At 35.9% G+C, this 19,922-nt stretch overlaps 2 protein-coding genes across 4 annotated transcripts; one reads left to right on the forward strand and one right to left on the reverse strand.

Moving 5' to 3' along the window:
* The first annotated feature begins 478 nt into the window (after nt 1-478).
* On the forward strand, nt 479-17,481 carry Vps13b (vacuolar protein sorting 13B). 3 transcript variants are annotated; one of them, XM_071796769.1, is made up of 39 exons: nt 479-920; nt 1,356-1,647; nt 1,943-2,120; nt 2,214-2,292; nt 2,481-2,656; nt 2,760-2,863; nt 3,289-3,538; nt 3,620-3,807; nt 3,902-4,111; nt 4,186-4,324; nt 4,468-4,585; nt 4,659-4,801; nt 4,904-5,076; nt 5,147-5,323; nt 5,393-5,681; nt 5,779-5,938; nt 6,018-6,405; nt 6,556-6,691; nt 6,840-7,007; nt 7,073-7,290; nt 7,382-7,598; nt 7,662-7,866; nt 7,998-8,175; nt 8,291-8,611; nt 8,705-8,908; nt 9,032-9,147; nt 9,236-9,587; nt 9,660-9,779; nt 9,861-9,980; nt 10,081-10,344; nt 10,416-11,042; nt 11,117-11,212; nt 11,358-14,931; nt 15,059-15,463; nt 15,555-15,731; nt 15,810-15,980; nt 16,069-16,262; nt 16,343-16,684; nt 16,757-17,481. In XM_071796769.1, the coding sequence occupies exons 2-39, from the start codon at nt 1,561-1,563 to the stop codon at nt 16,985-16,987; spliced, it is 11,295 nt and encodes a 3,764-aa protein (XP_071652870.1). In that variant the 5' UTR covers nt 479-920; nt 1,356-1,560; the 3' UTR covers nt 16,988-17,481. The 3 variants fall into 3 exon arrangements, with proteins under 3 accessions (XP_071652870.1, XP_071652869.1, XP_071652871.1); XM_071796768.1 differs by having other exon boundaries at nt 479-787; XM_071796770.1 differs by having other exon boundaries at nt 479-787; nt 6,565-6,691.
* A 294-nt stretch (nt 17,482-17,775) lies between these two features.
* Nucleotides 17,776-19,623, reverse strand: LOC139824257 (RING finger protein 37). Its single transcript, XM_071796772.1, has 2 exons — nt 18,748-19,623; nt 17,776-18,641 (listed from the first exon to the last, which is right to left on the reverse strand). Exons 1-2 carry the CDS (start codon nt 19,368-19,370, stop codon nt 17,816-17,818), a joined length of 1,449 nt encoding a protein of 482 aa, XP_071652873.1. The 5' UTR covers nt 19,371-19,623; the 3' UTR covers nt 17,776-17,815.
* Nucleotides 19,624-19,922: the final 299 nt, after the last annotated feature.

Below are 19,922 nucleotides of genomic sequence, written 5' to 3' on the forward strand. Positions count from 1 at the left end.
TCTTTAATTAATAATTTCAATACATTTATAAACAAAATATATTTTATGTTTATATCTTTGTGTATGTATCGATTTTTGATAATTTAAATTTTTGTTCTCAAAATACCGATGTCGGTAAGGTAGCTGATTATCTTATCTGTAATTATCGACATCGTTTGTAATTACCGACGTCGATCGTCGGTGCGCTTTGCAAAACCGCTAAAATTTAAACTCCCAGAAACAGACAAAAAAATAATATAAAATAAATGAAAAATAATATTTAAAAAATATAATAATTAACTAAAAATGACAATTATAAAAGAATTTCTAAAGAATTTTAAGTCCACGGGTTTAAAATGCGATTAAAAGAATTAATATATAATCAATTCAAGAATTCCGTTAGGGCGTTACAATTTCGAAAACTTTACTTATTGTAAATTCCATTTCATTATCTACGTCAGCATGAAAAATTGTGTCAGTATACGGCGCGCAGTCGTGTCATGATGCGTGAATATATGTATAGTGAATATAGAAGGTGATAGAAGGTCGATGGTCGATGTCGTGGCGGCCAGTGTGTAGGACGCAAACGGTACAATTGCAAAGTGAGGTTAGCGGACGTTGTACGCGTGGACGGATCGCAGGATAGCTCCACGACCGAAGGCTGAATAATTTCAAATTTTCAAAGTTAGGCAGACAAAATCGATGCTGTCGCCGCGTCCACTGTTCTCGTGGCGCGAAACGGGCTCGTGTAACAGTTTCGTGACGTGTCTTCACCTTCACCGGAGTCGCGTGGCTTGTCGCCTGACAGGTGCGAATCAGCTGTGTGTGATTCTGTACATTATGTATTTCGATAATATATCTTGTAATATCGCGTACCGTCACACCGCATTGTAACGAGACGTGGACGTCGATCCGTTGGAGAGCCTCGATTGCGATAAATTGTAATAAATTTGTTTTCTTCCAAGCTTCACAATGATTAACCCATTTCCTTCGCGCGTGATTACCGTACGAGTAAACGATAACATCAATGATAAAATGCAATTTTATGTTAATTTATGTCACTATAATTTTTTAACAAATTTTATCATGGCTCATGTATGACTGAAATGTCTATAAGTTGATCTATTATGATGAAAATTAAGTAATCCTTGCTTGCCATTATAAAGTTCTGATAATATTTAAACATCTTATTCATTAGACGTAATTTATCTAACAAGTTTTAGATTAAAACTCTTTAACTTTGTCTAAAACTCTTTGAGTTTTTTCTTTTTATATTTATTACATAATAGTATGAACAATATTATTAGTTTCTATCTAATCTTCTATAATAATAATAATCTGTGTAACTTATACAGAATTCATTTTGTAACTTTCAGACAAATCTACATGTCTACATCAAGATGTATAATATTTATTCCAAATTGTCGCCTGCATCTTCATTGAACAGAGAGATGGTATAGATCATACCATATGTCATTATTATGAGAAAGCGGAAAAGGAGTTTGTGATAAGACAACTGGTGGTATATTCAATTAAGAGGACTTATAAAAATATGCTAAATATTCTGCTTTACCAAGCACAATGTTTAAATTGGAATCTTACATAACACCAGTGATTCTCAGCTATGTAGAGAAATATGTTAAAAATTTTAAGCCGGAACAGTCGCAGGTATAATATACATATATACATAAAAAGTTTTGCTGGATTTATATTAATTTTATTGTCTAAAAATGTATGCTTTCTTTTATTAATATCGATAGTTTGAAACAAGAAAAAGGAATGTCTACATAAGGATAAAGAAATATCTATAAAATAGTTATATTGTTTCCATAAAATAACTTTGATCGCTCTTGTTTCAAAGTATCGAATGAGTTAGTAATGTATTAAGCAAGCATATTTAATGATACTTTTTCAAACGAGATAATTCTTTGAGATACTTCAGGGAGAGAAACGTTTCTTTCAGGTATCCTTGTGGGGTGGAGACGCATCATTTCAGAATCTGGATCTACGATTAGAGGTATTGGAGGAGCAACTTAATCTTCCATTTGTCTTTGTTAGTGGCCATATTCACGAATTGTTGATACATGTTCCTTGGGTAAAAATTACATCTGAGCCAATAGTTGTTACCATTAACACCATAGGTACATAGCAATGTTATCTAATATTATCGAATATATAAAAATATTATATTTTTTTGAAGATATGTTAATGCATTGGTAATTTCTTTTTTATAGAGTGCATTTTAAAATTGAAAGATGAGAATACCACAGAAATTAATACAACGACATTACAAAAGAAGAAGGAAATGGTGCAGTAAGTCTCGCTTTTTGTAATCTAAAATTATAATGAAACTTTATTACTTAGTATTTATTTTTTAATGTTATTTATTTTGTTGGATTTTTATTTATGTATCTGATAGTTATTAGTATTTATTTATTAATATATATTTAATTGTTTAATATAAAAAAATATATAGAATGATATTTAATTTTTCATGGCAGAGAGGAAGCTCCACCTGGATATATTAAAAGTATAGTTACGAAAGTTATTAATAATATTACCATTCACTGCAACAATCTCATCCTGAAATATGTGGAGGAGGATATTGTACTTAGCATAAATGTCAGATTTTTAAGTATGCAAACTGTCGACAATAAATGGGAGCCAGCGTTTGCCGGTAGGTATTTTTAATGTATAGTATTACAGAGTCTGAAATTATTATTATTCATATAAAATTATGCTTATTATTAAAGCTTTTAATACATTTAATTAATGTTTAGAGGTCAACACTCAAGAAGTGATGCTTAGGAAAGTTATTACTATCCAAGACTTGACGTTGTGTTTAGATAAAATGGATGCATCAGGAAAGATAGAGATATATCAGGTATTTCTGAAATATATCTTTACAATTCGGTTTTAACATTTTTTTATTAAGCAATATCCATAATTAATGTAGAAAATCTAAGCCGATTTTTAGTACTTTTTGAATTAAAAAAAAATTTAAATTTGAGAAAGTTATAGCTTGCTAAAGTTTCTTTGATGACGGCAACTTCAAAAGGTATGACGTCATTTCTTATATAAGGTATGACGTCACAGCACATTTTCGTGTACTATATTTTCTTCAATTTTGAAGATATTGCAAAAATTCAAAAAGTTTACAAAGAAAGTATGCCATAATCTATCAGACCGCTTAATAAAAAAAAATTTATGTTAAAACCGAATTATCTTGAAAAATGTTGAAGATATGAGAACATGTCTCACATATTGAAAAAATATCACACAATTTAAATAATTTGAATATTAATATAGGATCCTGTTTTGTATCGATGTTCAATGACAATTCGAATGATTATAAACTATCACAACAACAATTCGAAGAGAGCATCTATCACGAGACTTGATCTTCATTGTGAGAAAATGGAATTTAGTATGACTGAACAGCAAGTACCGATGCTCCTGAGATTGGCTGCCTTAGTGCTGGCATTACAAACAAAGCAATTTCCACTAAGCAAGGAAAAATCTTCCATTACTATGGATGAGAGAGACGATGTTGCACAAGGTTCAATATTGTTTTTTTTTCTTTAATGCTGTCTCTCGAGTAGTTTTATATATTTTGAGAATATATGATATAATATTTCAGATGATACAAATCAGATAGCAGCGACTTCCACAGATGCAGTTGGATGGGGTGGATGGGCTTGGGACATGGTGTCGTCTGTTCTACCTGTTGACTGGGACAATAATTGGTCTGTTGAGCAACAAATGGCATATTCTGGTCATACTATACATTTAGGTGTTTATATAGATGATGCTACTTTAACATTTAAGGTATGAATATGATATATTTCAATGAGAATTGTTTCTGTTTAAATAATAATCATTCTGTGGAAATAAAAAACTGAATTTTATGCATTTTTTACAGACTGTTGAAAGTGTCAAAGAGCAGTTATTTTATAAATCTCGAAAACTTAGGTACAAATCCTTTTTATCACTTCGGTTAAACGGAGTTGTGATAGATAGTTTAATTCAAGGAATTGCAATGACGACTTTCCAAGTTGGAGTAGCGTGCATACAGCTTTATCCACGAGGAACGTGCAGCTGTGGACATCTAGAAGTTGCTGACGGTGTACAGGTAAAGTGATTAATTATTATTATTGTCAGATACGAAATTAAATGGAATGTCTGAGAAGTAAATTATTATTATAGCCGCCTCTTTACGTAACAGCTGGGAACTTGAATACTGATCATTTGAAAGATTCATTGTTTGACAAAGACGCCGCGGAAAATAAGGGGAAGAAAAGGGATTACAAACAAGGAATAGATCATCACTTGACGACAATTTCGGGTATAATATAATTTATTTACAACATATTTATTTACAATTTTCGATATTAAAGTCAGTTTGGTCAAAATATATAAATCTTGTTAATTTTTCACTGACGAAGAAAATAATTTGTTAATAAATAATCAAGTTTATATTTTTTTTAGTTGAAAAATTATTAGAAAGATGTCCAGCAATTGTGATGGATTACGTTTATTATGTGGAATTACCCGAGGACCTAACGCCTGAAAAATTGCTCGAATTTGGATCAAATTTTGAATATAGGTGTTTGAAAAATCTTAAAATAATCATGTGTAAGAGATAAAAAGAATTCCTACAAACGACTTACCTTTTGCAGCAATTTTCAGGAACGCAGAGTAATAAGATATGTAACTGGTGATCTGACAGTCAGATTATGTTCCGGTGTTTTTCATCGTATTGATACCATCAAACAAGCTGCCGCAAAATACGATTATAATCCCTATCTTGTACTGAAACCAGGTAAATATGTGTGTCAATGTAGACAGATTTTGATTTAACTGTAATCTTATACTAAATAAAAGTTGTAAAAATAGGAGCTATATCCAAAAAATTAAATTTTAGATCCTCTCATCGATGAATTGCCTCCCGTTACGTTGGAAGAATATGAAGCACTCAAGGAAAACGTATCGATGACAGAAACAAAATTTGTATTAAAAAGGGCGTCGCTACAATTACAATTGGGAGACCATTGTGTCATAGGAGTACCACGACAACGTAAAATAATCGAAACTCGGGTAAGGTATCTCCATTATATCTTTTTTTTTGTTAGTCATTTTAGATACTTATAGAATAACGTCTTTCCAGATTGCACCATTATCTCTAGCTCTTACAGATGATCCTTTTGTAAGCATTGAATGTGATGAAGCAACTGCTACTACAGTGCAGCCTATGTATCCATTTAGACTCGTAGCTTGTGCATCAAAATTAACAGACTTATCACCAGAAATGTTTATTCAGTGCCATGCGATTACCGATATACAAGTAAGCAAAGTTTTGTGCACAATATTTATCATGCACATCTTCAAGATTAATATTGAAATGCTTCTATAGGTGATTGGAGTGAAAAGTCAACTCCACTTAACCAAAACTTGTGACACTTCGATAGTAATGCCTTACTCAGTGGAAGCTTCTTCAAAAGTATTGTTGTATCCTCAATATTGGCGAGACATAGACATAATTCAAAAGTCATACTTTTTTCAATCGGATAGTATTACTATCACGGGGACCAAGGCAAAATTAATGGCTGCAGTGTCCATTATAACTTCCGTTTTGAATCCTACAGATACAACGAATCCACTTACCTGTTCTACTCTTTTTAATGATGCCTGTCAAGAGAAATGTATGCGATATAATATTAAATACTCTATTTTATCATATTATAAATTTTTTAGTTTTTATTTCTCAAAATATAATTGAATTTTCTTTGTAAATTACAGGTCCAGTGTATTTAGAGTTATACCTAGAAAATATAAATTGCAAGAACGTGTCATCTTCGGTTACGATATCAAATGAAATGAATATAAATTCTATAAAAATCTTTGCACTCAATGATTCTCAACAAGCCTTTATTCTTTCGGGCCCAGAAAATGACAGCAGGTCTGCATATATATATTAATAATATATAGTTTTAGGAAGTTTTAAAAGATTTTGACTTATTGGATCTTTATATTCTTAGTGATGCAGGAAATGTACCGTTGTTGTCTACTGTAGTACAATTTCCTAAAAACGTTGAAACGCAAACACATCCACCTCTTGTTTCATTTAAAATTTCCGAAATCAGAGCTTCCCTAGACCCACTTTTTTTTGAATGGCTGGAATATCGTGCCACTTATCACAAAGCGGGAAGTGTACATGTATTACGTTCAGATAGCCAACAATTGATTACCGAAGGCACATCATCCGATACAGGTACCCGGAAAAAAACATTTCCGAGTCTACACGAAAGCGTGCACAGTTCATCAGACAAAGAGAAAAAAAGATCGGCTGTGACAGAAAAGTCAAAAACGCTACGAAATGATGAAACGCAAAAGAAAAGTGAATTTAAAATGGAAGGGGAACAACAGGTATTAAAATTATTCGCAAATATATTATTATTTATATACATATCAGAGCAATTATATCGATCGATTACTGTTTATTGATACAAAAATTCAATTTCTTTTAACTCATAATGGCATGTTGGCATGTATTAAAGATAGAAACAAATGATCTAGAACTTACAGAAATCGGGAATATTGGTCAGATTAGCAGAATCGTATTCGTGGTGGTGCAGTCTTGTGCTAAATGGTTATATAGGACATATTATCATTTATATACCATCTGATACAATGAGTGGTATTGGAGCTGATGGTAAATATTCTAATTATATGCAGATAAAAAGATGATGATCGAATTCACCTTTAGATTCGTTCTCATTATTATTGTTGATGAGCCTTGTCTTTTTAATAAACATTAATACAGTTATATAATAATAATTAATTATAAAATATATTACAAGGCATAGAACAAGCCAAGGACAGAGCTTTAATAGAAAATCAAGATCTACAAATAATGATAATAAAGCTACCAAGTCTCCTTATACATTCATCTAATCTGAATGCTGAGATGCTGAACCCATATCTACAGAATCTCCCTGCTAAATTACCAGAATCTATGTGGACATATCGTAAGTTTATCTATAATTTGCAAAAGATAAAGTACAACTTGTTATTGTTGTTATTACTATTTCAGGAATGCAAAGTTTTCCATGGACGTTAAGTCTTATCGATTTTCACTGTTACACATTGCAACAGCAGACACAAAAGAACTTCATAAAGAAAGTTACGTTAAACGCTACAGTAGCTCTTACAACTAAGACAGCTGCAACTGAGTTAAATACACTTACTGCTTTAAGCGTTTGTGTACATATTGATAATTCGCCTATCATTATTTCGCTTTCGGAAGATCAGGTATTAATTAATTTTTTATTTTTATTTTTGCCTAGCTCTATATTAAGTGCGACGAAAGGATATAAATTTCAATATGCTTTATGTACTTCAGGTTATTTTTATGAGCAGTATAGTTTCAAATATCATGAAAGTATTACAAACTTTCTGTGGTTCCCAGAAAGACAATGTAATTGTACCACAGATGAGCAACGAAATGCAAATTGTTCTTCCTACTATACCTCAAACTCCGTCCAGTCCAACTCAAATAATGTATCAAGAGGATACCACCAATTCAACCATGTCTACATCGAAAGATGAACTGAGACATGGTAAGCTGAATTTATTTTTATCTTTTATTTGTTTTTGTCATTAATATATGCAAATTTTTACAGAAAAAGATGGTTTAGTTGTAACAGCATGGATTCAGTGGACCATAACAAAGGTAGCAATTAAATTATACATTATGGGACGAAAGGACACATCTTCTTTAAAATTAATGTTAGAACTGGAAGATATTATAACATCATTAGATTTGCAATCGGTTTATATGCAAATAAAAAATAAGATAACAACAGCTACAATATTCCACTACATTAGGTAAATTAATTTTTGTACAATATCTGTACATTGTATAATATCAAGATCTTAGCAGAAAATATTTTGAAAAACATTTTTATTGTTATGTGCAATAATTGTTTAATTTGTACATTTGTATTGTGATTTGATAGAGGTCCACATGCATCAAATTGGGATGTCGGTGAATATGCCGGGTTGGTACTTTGTGGAAGGGAAGATAATTTGGAGAAAGGTGATGATTCTGGTTTTATAAGTTTTACACTTACTCGTGCGAAATCTGGAAATGTATACACACGTTGGGGTACTCAGAAGCATTACAAACCTCAGAAGGTAGGGTAATTATTCAATCATTGTACTTAATTATTCACAATCAGTCATGCTTAAATTAAGAATATCATTTATTTATTTACTTGTGAAACTAATTCTATGATACTCTAATATCTAGAAAGAATTGCTGCTTGATTCTACTTTGTCTACGAACGGTTACATTTCTGAAATACTTATCAAAATGCAAATGGTCGATATAATCTTACCAATTAGTGTAATTAGCAAATATGCTCAACTGGTGAAACCTTTTACGTGCCTGAATTCATCTACTGAAAAAAATACGGAATCTATCCGTTATAAAAATATGGCAACACCATTAGTTGGCATAACCAACTTAAATAATGAATCGTTGCCATTGATACATTTGGAATTCAAAGGTTTTCGTCTCATGATGCCGACTGATACGAATAAATTACAACACGATTTATTGATGCTTCAGGTTGTAAACTATTTTGCTCTTGTATAATTTCCTTATTGTAAAGATTTAATATTTAAACTTATTTATTTTGGTATTATATTATATATTATATAGTTGGACGGAATTCGTATTACGCCGGATGCAGAAAATCCAATTTGTAGAGTTCCATTACGAACCGACATTTATCAACTGGCTGCTCGAGCAAATATATTAAACGTACCAGGTTCGGCTGTAGAGGATCGACAATATCAAATTAGTGTTAAAGGAGTGTGTGCATATACCACTACTTGGAAGAATTATCAGCTAAGCATTAATAAGGTTTACTATCAAAACTATTGTTTTTTCCAGAATTCTTAAGGAAATATTTTATACATTGTCTAAACTCTAAAACTTAAAAGAAAATTTTCGAAACAGATTTGATACAAGCATTATTGTTTTCAGAGGATGTCTCAATCGTACTTATATACAATGAACGAGAATCCAGCATTAGAGTGGAATAAGCTCGGGAATGGTAGTAGTCTAGATCCATACTTTTCAACATCTCCAGTATTAACGAAGTAATACAATTTATACAATTAATATAATTTAAACGCGTAAAAATTTGTATGATAATTATAGTATTCTAATTTTAATATTTAATCCTAGATTTGATCTCTGTTTAATTATTGCCCCAGCTGTCACATTTAAAGGAGACATAATTGTCTGTGGAAGCGCCGTTGAAGTAAATTGCATTACAGACATAGAATTGACAATAAATTTAGATCAAATTAAATTAATATCAACGCTTAATAATGAATTTATGACGTTATTGTCTGGAAATTTCGAGAAGCTGGACGATAAAAATTGTTCTAATAATATAGTTCAAAGATTTCCTTCAGGAGCTCAAAGCATTAAACCTATTAGCTGGCTGAAACAGACGTCAGATGATTCAGATATCGACTTCACAAAAGATAGTGGTGTCGATTTTGAAATGTCCAGCATGCATTCCACAATAATTGTAAGTTTATCATATAACAGCGTTTCATGATTTAATTCAGAATTTATATTAAAAGTAATGATTTTCTTGTAGGGAAGGCCCATGGTTGAAACTATGATACTTCCACCGTTTGAATTTTTAGTAAATTGCGGAAAGATAACATTTATCCTATATGAAGTCCAGAATACATTCCCTGATTTAGAGGATAACATAGTGAGCAATAGTTACATTGGGATTAATTTATTCAATTGCAGTATTTTAATATTATTATTAAAATATGAATATTATTTTTAGGATATACACAAAACTGACTGCGAAGACGATAATGACAATGTAAAACAGCCATTACTTTACCTAATGATCAATCAGCCAAACATTTACTTCTCTCAGCAACATTTATCTAAAAAGATACAAGTACGTATTCTTACTTACAAAAAATTAATACGTCATTTAATATTAATGTGGCATATTATCAAATATTTTATTTTAATTAATATCGTTGCGGAATTTATAGATATCTTGTTTCGATATAACAACAGCGCTCGGCGATGCACAAAATCTAAACGCAATACCGAGCGAGAAGGATTTCAAAATTTATATGATAGAAACAAAGCATGGAGATCCACATCCAGACACGGGTATCCCACCTTCTTTTACGACAATAAAATCTGAAATGATTCTAGGCAAAAACCGCCAGTTTTTCATTGAAATGGGACGACCGACAAAAGTACATCTCTCTTTATCCCGGCTCAATCAACTCTATAACATACGGAATAAGGTAACTCAACAAAGAATGTATAACATATTTGTATATATTTTCAACAGTTCTACATTATATCAATGTTCTAGGTGTTATCGTGTTTTATTGATGACGACGTGCAAGTACCTACAGAGAAGAATGAAACTACGGATATGGATTCGCAAAATTTAGCAGTGCCGACGAAATCGAGGAAATTCAGTGTACCTGATTTACATTTAAATACAAGACAGATTGTATTATCCTTGAAGACTGACACCGGAGCAGAAATTATTATCAGTTTAGCATCGTTAAACGGAAACCTATCGACACTTCTGAGACCAGACAGAATATATTCAAATCTGTCCATAGATTCTTTCATTGTATCTGCTATCTTAAATGGGAATATCAAAGTGCTATTAAATCCATGGTGTTGCAACGTAACGACTTGTTTACTTTGGGAGTCTTCGTACAGTAGCGAGATCATTCCACAAATACAAATACAGGCAGACAGTGAAAGTCTGTATCTCGATTTTGGACCGGATCAGATAAAAATTATGAAAATGGTTATGCAAGATTGCCAGTTACTCTTAAGCGAGTTCGCCTCGTTGTCTACGAGCGAAAATAGAAATGAGAAGCAAATCGCGCTATCGACTGAACAACATTACAAGGATGATCTGAAGGCGGGTGCATTCCAGTTCGTCGATGGCACTGCGGACGAGTTACCTTTTCCGTATCAAGTTAGTTAAACTATATAAGTCACAAATAAAGTTATAACCAAAAAGGTTGTTCTTAATCTTATTTCTGTTTGCAGGTGGTATTCTTTGTTTATCCTCAGCAAGCGATGGCTTGGAGATATCCGCAACCGCGCATGTTAACAAGGATACACATTTCTCCTGTTCCATTTGAGGTAAGTGAGAGCGCTTAGTATTTTGACCGATCAACATTAGTATTCAGCTTGAATACAAAAGGACGAATGTTTTTTGAAGATATAATTTTCTCTATTTCCAAGCTGCGAAACAATACGTTTATTTACTCAATTTTTTTCGTTATAGACAGCGGATGCGGATGGTGATTACATCGACAAAGTTCCCTGTATTCTCGAATATTGGAGCGATAGTCACATGTTGTACCAGCGTTATGCCGATTTTTATCTATCGGAAACGGATTCTTACCGATTGGATCTGCCGGAGAAAGCACCGGCACGGGCAGTAGCTTGCGTGTGGCGCGTAGTTATTCTGTCCAACGGCAAGCGACCGATCTCGAAAAGCATCGTTTCCGCTCGTGCTCTCGCTGCCTGCCTGCGTATCGATTCCTACTTTAATCCCTTGTTAATACCGAACATACAGATCGCCTTAAATATCGGCGTCCTCCATGTATCGTTGTACAATCATATCGATACGAGTGTATATAATAACTTACCGCCGCCACTAGACAAATATACTCTAAATGGAAAAATTCCCGAGATACAATGTTTCATGTCCGTGGAACAGAAGGGAGCTGTTCTGGTATTTAATAAGTGGATAGATGACTCGATACTGCTCGACATCGGCGGCAGCTTGAGCGTACACGTATTGGATTACAGTCATTTAACCATGCAGGAAGTGCTGGATGCTCTGGAAGGAAGATTTCAGTTGTCGTTGTCAGAAAAGATAGACGCGTCATTAACGTGCAACCCGTTCACATTAAAATTAGGACCAGCAATAACTCACACTCTCGCAGTTTCCACTCATTTGTGGCTGGCGTCTTTTGACGAAGAGGAAAAGAACGTGATTGTCCTAACTCGTTATGTAATAGCCAACGATAGTAACATATCCATACGTTTCGGTCAAAGCGGCACTGGAGATAGTATACTTCTCGAAAGCAGACAATGTAACTTCTATTCTTGGCGGCAGATTGGCAATCAAATGATACGGATATCAATCGAGGAGAATGCTTGGGTATGGAGCCGATCTTTTCCCGTCAACAAGGACGGCATTCAAGTGATAGAATTCAATAATTCGATGATTGGCACGGCGGTCTTCGTAAATGTTACGTCGCTTTCCGCCACACAAAAGCTCGTAACATTTTCGGGGCAACTCGTGATTTCCAATCAATTAATGGATAATTTCGAGATGAGATTGGTAAAATACGAAGAAGAAGTTGGCTCTAAGGTAACAGTCTCCAAGGAGGTCTACTCCATACCAGGCAAAAGCTTTCCGTCGTCTATCATGCTTGAAAATAACAAGAAGATGGCTATGCGGCTACGTTTCACTAACTTGACGCACTTATCTTGGACCGGGGACATTCCATTGCAACCTAATATCAAATGGGGCCAACCGTGGCTCGTGAAAGTACCTCTTCAAGAACGCGGTCAATTTTTGAGCATCTGGGTACGGATTGTGACGCAGATGATACAGGACAAAATGAAAATTCTCGCGGTACTGAGTCCTCTCTACATGATTAGATCGCACCTACCGGTACCAGCCAGAGTACAGATGGAAACGCCGTCTTTAAAGATGTCATCCAGCACGATGGTGAACGGTCGTGGCGAGTGTCAGCAGCTGTACTGTCCCGGTACGTTCGAGCACTTCCATCAGCTGACGTTTCAATTGGAATCGGGGGTTTCCGCATCGAATCCTTACGTGCCGCTTTCATACAGCTCCGTGGATCAACGGAAGTTTTTTCGAAGACCCGAGGTTGAGGATATCGATAAAATTCTGCGAGAACTTAAGGACAAAAAAGACGAGGTAAAGTGGCCTTTCCAGGGAGATGACACCGAGGAGTGGATATCCGCGGAACAGCCGCAGACGCACGTACAAGTGAAGTACCAGGACGCAGGACTGGTCTCCAGCACCCTATTGCTGGAATTGCAGCCTTGGTGCTTCGTAATGAATTCGCTAGGCTGCCACATCTCGTTGGTGTCGGAGGATACGGAGCTCTGTCAGATCCCTCACTACGGCATAGTCACGCCGCCCAAGTTGGAGAGCACCTTTCACGTGGGTGTCGGAATCGGCGACACTTATTACACGTCACAAACGTTGCAATTAGCGCGACCCGATTGGAGCCAGAGTTTCTACATGCCTCGAATCTGCGGCCTCGTGCCGGTGGAGGGGAACATCAAGACATTCGTGGACTGCGGCACGAGCGTGTCCATCCTGAGCATCGGTTCCTCCATGTACCAGGACATGCGCCTGGTGCAGATCACGAGCAGCCACGTGATCGCGAATCTGACGCCTCAGGAATTGTGCGTGGCTACGCTCGCGGTACATGAGGAAGCACGGGATCTGCAATTGCCCCATGATCTCACTCCTTGCAGCCTGAATATCTCACCGTCCGAAGATCAAAGACAGGGCACGCCGATCGTACAGTGGTACACCTTGTACACGGAGAGCAACGTTGAGCCGCTTGTGTTGTACATATCTCTCAGCCTCGGCCACAAGTGGTCCTGTCCGATTAGAGTGGATCAAGCTATGAGTCGCAAATCCGTCGTGATTCCAAACGGTTCCTCCACCATGCCGGTCATTGTGACAACGCAGGAGGATAGAGGCAGCACGTACGTCGTGATACACAGCGACGATCATCCGCAGCTGTTGATCGAGAACGCCTGCGGTTTCAAGATTCTGTTGGGACAAGCCGACGAAAGAGGGAACGAGATATTGCCGGACAGCGCTCATTTCGCATGGATATGCGAAGTCGACAGCGGAGCGACGTCCCACTATTCTCTTCCCTGTGTCAGTAACAGACTGCCCGACACTACGGTTCCAAGCGCGTCGAACGTGTTGTTATTTTCCACCATGCAGAACGATCAGGCGGCAGGGAAGGCAAATCTAAAGTGGTCGAGAGGCGTAAATCTGTCCGCGTTGTCATCTACACCGATAGATCAATATCTACGATTACCCTTGTACGGCGATGTAAAGCTCATAATGCACAATCGCTGCTACACCACTCACATAAGCATCGTACCTATCTCCCAAATTGAAATATCCGCCCAAGACATTAGGAGCAGATTGCTGCGAAAGAAGAGCACGGTGAAAGATCACGATACCGCGTACAATAATCCTTCTCAACTGAGGAGATCGGAAGAGGATAAGCTATTGTCATACGTACAAAGTTCGAGTAGCTCGACATCACTAACGAGTTTTTTCTCAGCCCAAGAAGATATATTGGCGACGGAGCAGATGCCTACCTCGAGTTCAAAGCAATTAATTCCGAAGATGACAAATACAAAAACTTGCACTGACGAGGATCGTTCGAAGTCCACTAACGACGCTAATTCGACTAATTCGAAGGAAGGCTCTGTAATCGTTTACCTGCGCGCATGTACTATTGTTATCCTTCACGATATCAATGAAAATGCACAAAGAATCGAAGTTGCAAGCCTGTCCATGACAGACTTGGTCGTTACTGTAAATTCAAAAGTTAGATTTATTAATCTCTATTGCTATATAGGCGACTTGCAATTAGATAATCAATTGTTCGATCAGGGAGGTTTCGACTTCCCCGTAGTATTAATAAATCAGAATCCTTTGCCGAACAGAGAGATAGCATTTTATAGCAATAACTGCTTAATGACGAATATGGAAAAGATCAAACAAGATTCTTTGATAGTCATCGAATACATCTGGGAAATAAACGGAAATATAATAGGTATATATTTTATATGTAAATTATATCTATCTCAATAAAAGAGAAATATGTAGATAACAAATGTTTTTTTAAACAGATTAATGTTATTTATTTCATGAATAATAGTATATATTTCTCTCTGTTGCAGCATCAAAGGAATATCGCATGAAAGTTGCACCTATTAGCGCATACATCGAGGATACATACATAACGCAATTATTAAATTACGCGACTTCGATGATACCATCGCGATTGGTATTGGGTGACGGTCTTAAAAAGATGCAAACGATAGCTGCGTCGAACGCAATGTACATACCGGACTACATTATGATGGATTCGAAAATTTTAAGCAAACCACTGAGATTGCAGAACTTCGTGATAGAGCCGGTATCGATTTTGCTAAGTGTTCATACTTCTATGCGACTTTACATTGCCTTGGATCATTCCCCGCTATATTTCGGTACCTTTGAAAGAAAGAACCTACTGACCACTCCTTACAGACTTGGCAATGCACTTACGATGCATTATTTATCTGGTGCCATATTTGGAGCAGGTATACATTCATACACATAAAACAGTTATTTTATATACATTAATTTGATATAATAATAGAGTAAGTAACCGACATTACATCTGTTTACCAGGCTGGGTAGTTGGATCATTAGAGATACTTGGATCGCCGGGAGGGTTGGCGCAAGCACTTGGATCTGGTCTTAGAGATTTCGTTTCATTACCATTCCAAGGACTGCTACAAGGTCCATGGGGTTTTATCGTTGGAATTACACACGGGTCAGCCAGTCTGATGAAACACGTCACAGCAGGTACAGAAACTGTTAATATTTATTTCATTGCTTTGGATACTTAAAAAAAGTAAATAATATCTCGATTCACGTATCCAGGTACTGTAAATTCCGTAACGAAACTGGCGTCTAGTGTTGCACGGAACTTGGATCGTTTAACATTGGACGAAGAGCATCTTCAGCGACAAGAAGAGTCGCGCAGAATGCGTCCTCAAGGCATGGCGCAAGGACTCTATCAAGGCTTAACTGGTCTTGGAATGAGTCTGCTTGGTAATTTTTTTAAATATTATTTTAGAATGCAAATGATAAATTTTAAAAATTATTAGAATGCAATAGCTAATTGTTAATTGTTAATTAGCCGCCGTGGCGGGCTTGGCGCATCATCCTTTGCAGCAAGTATGGTCAGGTGAGGCAACGACCAAAAGTCTAGTCACCGGAGTTGGACTCGGTTTAGTTGGTGTCGTCACTAAGCCATTGAGCGGTGCCGCAGAGCTGGTTGCTCTCACAGGTCAAGGATTACTGCAAGGAGCTGGATGGAATTCGTTACCGACGGTAAACTCAAATAATAAATATCTTCCAGTTCTAATAGTTTCACATTTTACTCCCATATTGATTTTCGTGTATTTTTACAGCCACGTCAAAGACCAATCGTGCAATATACTACTGGCAATAACAGTACATCTGTGCGATATACCTGGCGTTTATCACCCTTACTCGATCACAGTCAAGACAGTATCCTTCATGTAACCAGCGCAGACTACGTAATTCATCAGGGCAGTAATCGCGCGGTGACACTCGTCCTCACGCGACAAGCTTTATTACTCGTTAATATGGCAGAAGACAGCGTAGAACGGATATTTTCGCTAAAAGAACTGACAAGCGTCGATCACATCACGGAATCGACGATGTTGTGTTTATATTGTCCGCCAACCGCAATACAATTGAGCAGACCGTTATCACCGGCTGAACACGAGGTAAAATTCAGATGTCAGACACAAATCATGTAAATCTAATAAACATATACATGAGCTCCTCTTTTCTTTAAGATGAATCAAGAAATGAGGGCGCGAGTTGAGGAATATGTGCGGACAAGCAGCACTGGTTTGGCCAGTGTATCAACCAATAGCGACAGACAATCTGATACCTTTGAAAGAGCATCCCCACATCCAGAACATACACTCACGTTTTACGTTTGTCCGGATACCCGTAATTATTTATTATCACTGTTCAACATTGCCAAGCGACAAAATCAAGGTTCCGGTTTCGCCGTTTTGTAATCAAACGTATTTCCAGACGATTGTAATTAAGCAATAGCTGAGAAGATATTTTAAATATTATTGTATGGTCAAATGCATCCAAATTCGATATGTCTTTTGAATATTAAAGTATATCGTACTCTTTGGAATGATATTCCAAAAGCTACGTGCAAACAGTATTATAATTAAACAGATGAATTACAGAAAGTACTTCCCAAATTTCTGAGTAAATAAGACTCCAAGTAATCAAGATTCCAAGATGTTTATAGTTGAATGTCTATCTTTACTTCTATTAAAATACACAATTGTGTAATAACACAATAACACAATTGTCGCTTTCGTTTTATGTAGAGAATGTATATTGCAAATTTATAATGTATAAATTTATTATAAATCTAGTGTACAAGCTAAACAAAGTATACAAATTATGTAAAATATTTGTTACTTATTTAAAAAAAATCATGCAGAAACGTACAAATTAAGAAACAATACATGAACTTTGTTTCTAAGTTATCACGTATCATATATTATTTATATATATATATATATATATATATATATATATATATATATGAGAAATGAAAAAATAAACTTTTATAAACATTATTTACACACATAATTATATACGTACACACATATGTTATGCTGTATGTGCCAAAACATTGTGAGCAATTCTACTATCACTGAAATTGTCGTGAATTGTGTAATATTGATCTAACAATTCATGTGTGTTACATACAATAATATATTTTGCATACTGTGGACAAAATCTGGCATATAATAAATGCATATAAAAAATTGAGTCATACTAATTTATAATGTTTATTAATTTATATTATACTCGTATTGTTATCTATTTAGAGTATTGTCATGAATCCGTTCAATTTCGCTCGACTTATAAGAAAATCCACAAGATTTACACTGGCTATTTTTAACAGATAATAATAATACTTTTCGACATATCACGTGTTTACATGGAAGCCTATAAAAAATACTATTTTTACAGCAATCACATGTGTTAGATATATTATGTAACTCCATTTTTTCTGGTGTGCTAAAGTGTTTCCTATTGGATAACAGTAAATCTAATTTATCATCCCTGTTCTGGTTTTGAGAATTATGTGCTAATTTGGAAGAAGCTGAAATCTTTGTGAGCTGTTTTGGTTTTGTTATAGCACAGGCAGTGGGTCGTTTAGGCATAACTGCTATCGGCAGTTTGTGGCAATATCTCTTTATACACTGCGAATTGTTATCTGTTATCTGTTTGACACTTGGTTTAATATCTTCAGCAGTCCTTTTTAACGAATTCTTATGTAATACACACTTTGGTACTTCAATTATTCTTCTGTCTCCCGCTATAGCTGAAGCTGGATCACGACCTAAGACTCTTGGCATTCTCTTTACCTCATTCCGATTGCTGTTGTCCAGTAGAAATTTGTCAATTCTTGACTTGAGCGCGGTCGCCATGACTGGTCTACGGTTGTCATTAAATCCCAAGCCCGTGAATGGATCTGATAACGGTCTACCCCAAATTGCTTCATTTTTTTCATGTTTCTCTAACGTCGTCTGATCTATTACATTACCACTGGGTAGTATAACTGGTTGAGTCATTAATTCCCATGTAATGGAATCTAGGAAGCTTTCGGGAACTTCCAAAGTTGCATCATTCTTCAGTCTGCATATGTATGAAAAACACGTATGTTAATTAACAGTTAATAGTAGGTATACAACATATCACATAATTTATAATCATATACACCTGTTATTATAATTATGTATACCTGTTGTCTCTGGTGTCTATAGAAGTAGTGTCAGTTTTAAATTCAGTTACATGCAATGGCGCCGGAGCTTGACGTTTGGCCCATAAAGTATGCACGCTTGCTACAACATCTTTCCCACAGCGTGGAGATACCGTTCCCCATACTTCAATCTTTCCCAATGCTGGCACTGAATTTACCGTTTTACATATTGTTATACGTAAAACGTGAGCGTACTTAGTTAGGTGTCTCATAGAAGTTTTAATATAACGTCTCGAAAAATTTGCTGGCGTAGAGATTCCTGCGGGGTCAATGTCGCCCGAATAAAACAACAATCCAGCATCGTGGGGACCCAAAAACCCACTGGATAACAAGGTATACGGGATGTTGTTGTCGTTGGTGTTCCTGGAGGAAAGCTGAAAGCCCGACGACTTCTGCGATCCGACGGCTGGCCAGATCAATACATGATTGAGCGACACGTTGCAAAGAAACGTGATGTCTATGTGAATCGGTGGTTTGATGCAGGAATACGCCAGATACCCTTTGCCGGAGTCGCTTATCAAATTGGTCACTTCGTATCCGTCCGTGCTAACAGCACTGCATTTAATTTCTGGGCATAAGCGAGGATCGCAAAAATTCAAGAGCATCTTTCATCTATGTTTGTAGACTGCTAATGGCAATACAGTATTGAATATTGTAAAATGCATACGCTTTGCGCGTATAGTATTAATTATCGTGAAAAATCACTGAGACAGCATCGTCACAAGTTTAACCAGACTGACGTCTGAGTTCTGATAATCCTGACATATGCCCACGATTTTTTCTCTTTCTTCTTGTTTTCTTCTTCTTGTAATGACAATTGACACTTGATTTTCAGGTTAGATTCGATATGGCGAACGACTATTCAGGGATTCGGGCGCGATAAAAGTTTCGAAATGTTGGCACTATTGTGCGGGAGTTTCCAACGTAGAGGCACTTTGATTTGTCGAGGGCCGAGATATATGCGGAGATCAGCCTATTACGTATATTTTCACGACGAAAATGCGAAAAGTGAGAGAATTTACTAGAGTATCCACGATTTCATTGGTCGAAATCTAGTAAATCTGTTCACTTTTCGCATTTTCAGCTCGTGAAAAGATACATAATAGGCCCCCAGAAAGAAACTGTCGAGAATGTTGAGATGGAGTAATAATAATAAT

This window comes from Temnothorax longispinosus, unplaced genomic scaffold (genome assembly GCF_030848805.1).
Source record: "Temnothorax longispinosus isolate EJ_2023e unplaced genomic scaffold, Tlon_JGU_v1 HiC_scaffold_31, whole genome shotgun sequence".
Taxonomy (NCBI): domain Eukaryota; kingdom Metazoa; phylum Arthropoda; class Insecta; order Hymenoptera; family Formicidae; genus Temnothorax; species Temnothorax longispinosus.

Coding starts and splice junctions, on each gene's coding strand:
- Vps13b (XM_071796769.1), top strand. CDS start 1,561: ATGTTTAAATTGGAATCTTACATAACACCAGTGATTCTCAGCTATGTA. Junction 1,648..1,942: donor TTAAGCCGGAACAGTCGCAG/GTATAATATACA, acceptor CGTTTCTTTCAG/GTATCCTTGTGGGGTGGAGA. Junction 7,291..7,381: donor TTTCGCTTTCGGAAGATCAG/GTATTAATTAAT, acceptor TATGTACTTCAG/GTTATTTTTATGAGCAGTAT.
- LOC139824257 (XM_071796772.1), bottom strand. CDS start 19,370: ATGCTCTTGAATTTTTGCGATCCTCGCTTATGCCCAGAAATTAAATGC. Junction 18,642..18,747: donor ATAGACACCAGAGACAACAG/GTATACATAATT, acceptor ATACATATGCAG/ACTGAAGAATGATGCAACTT.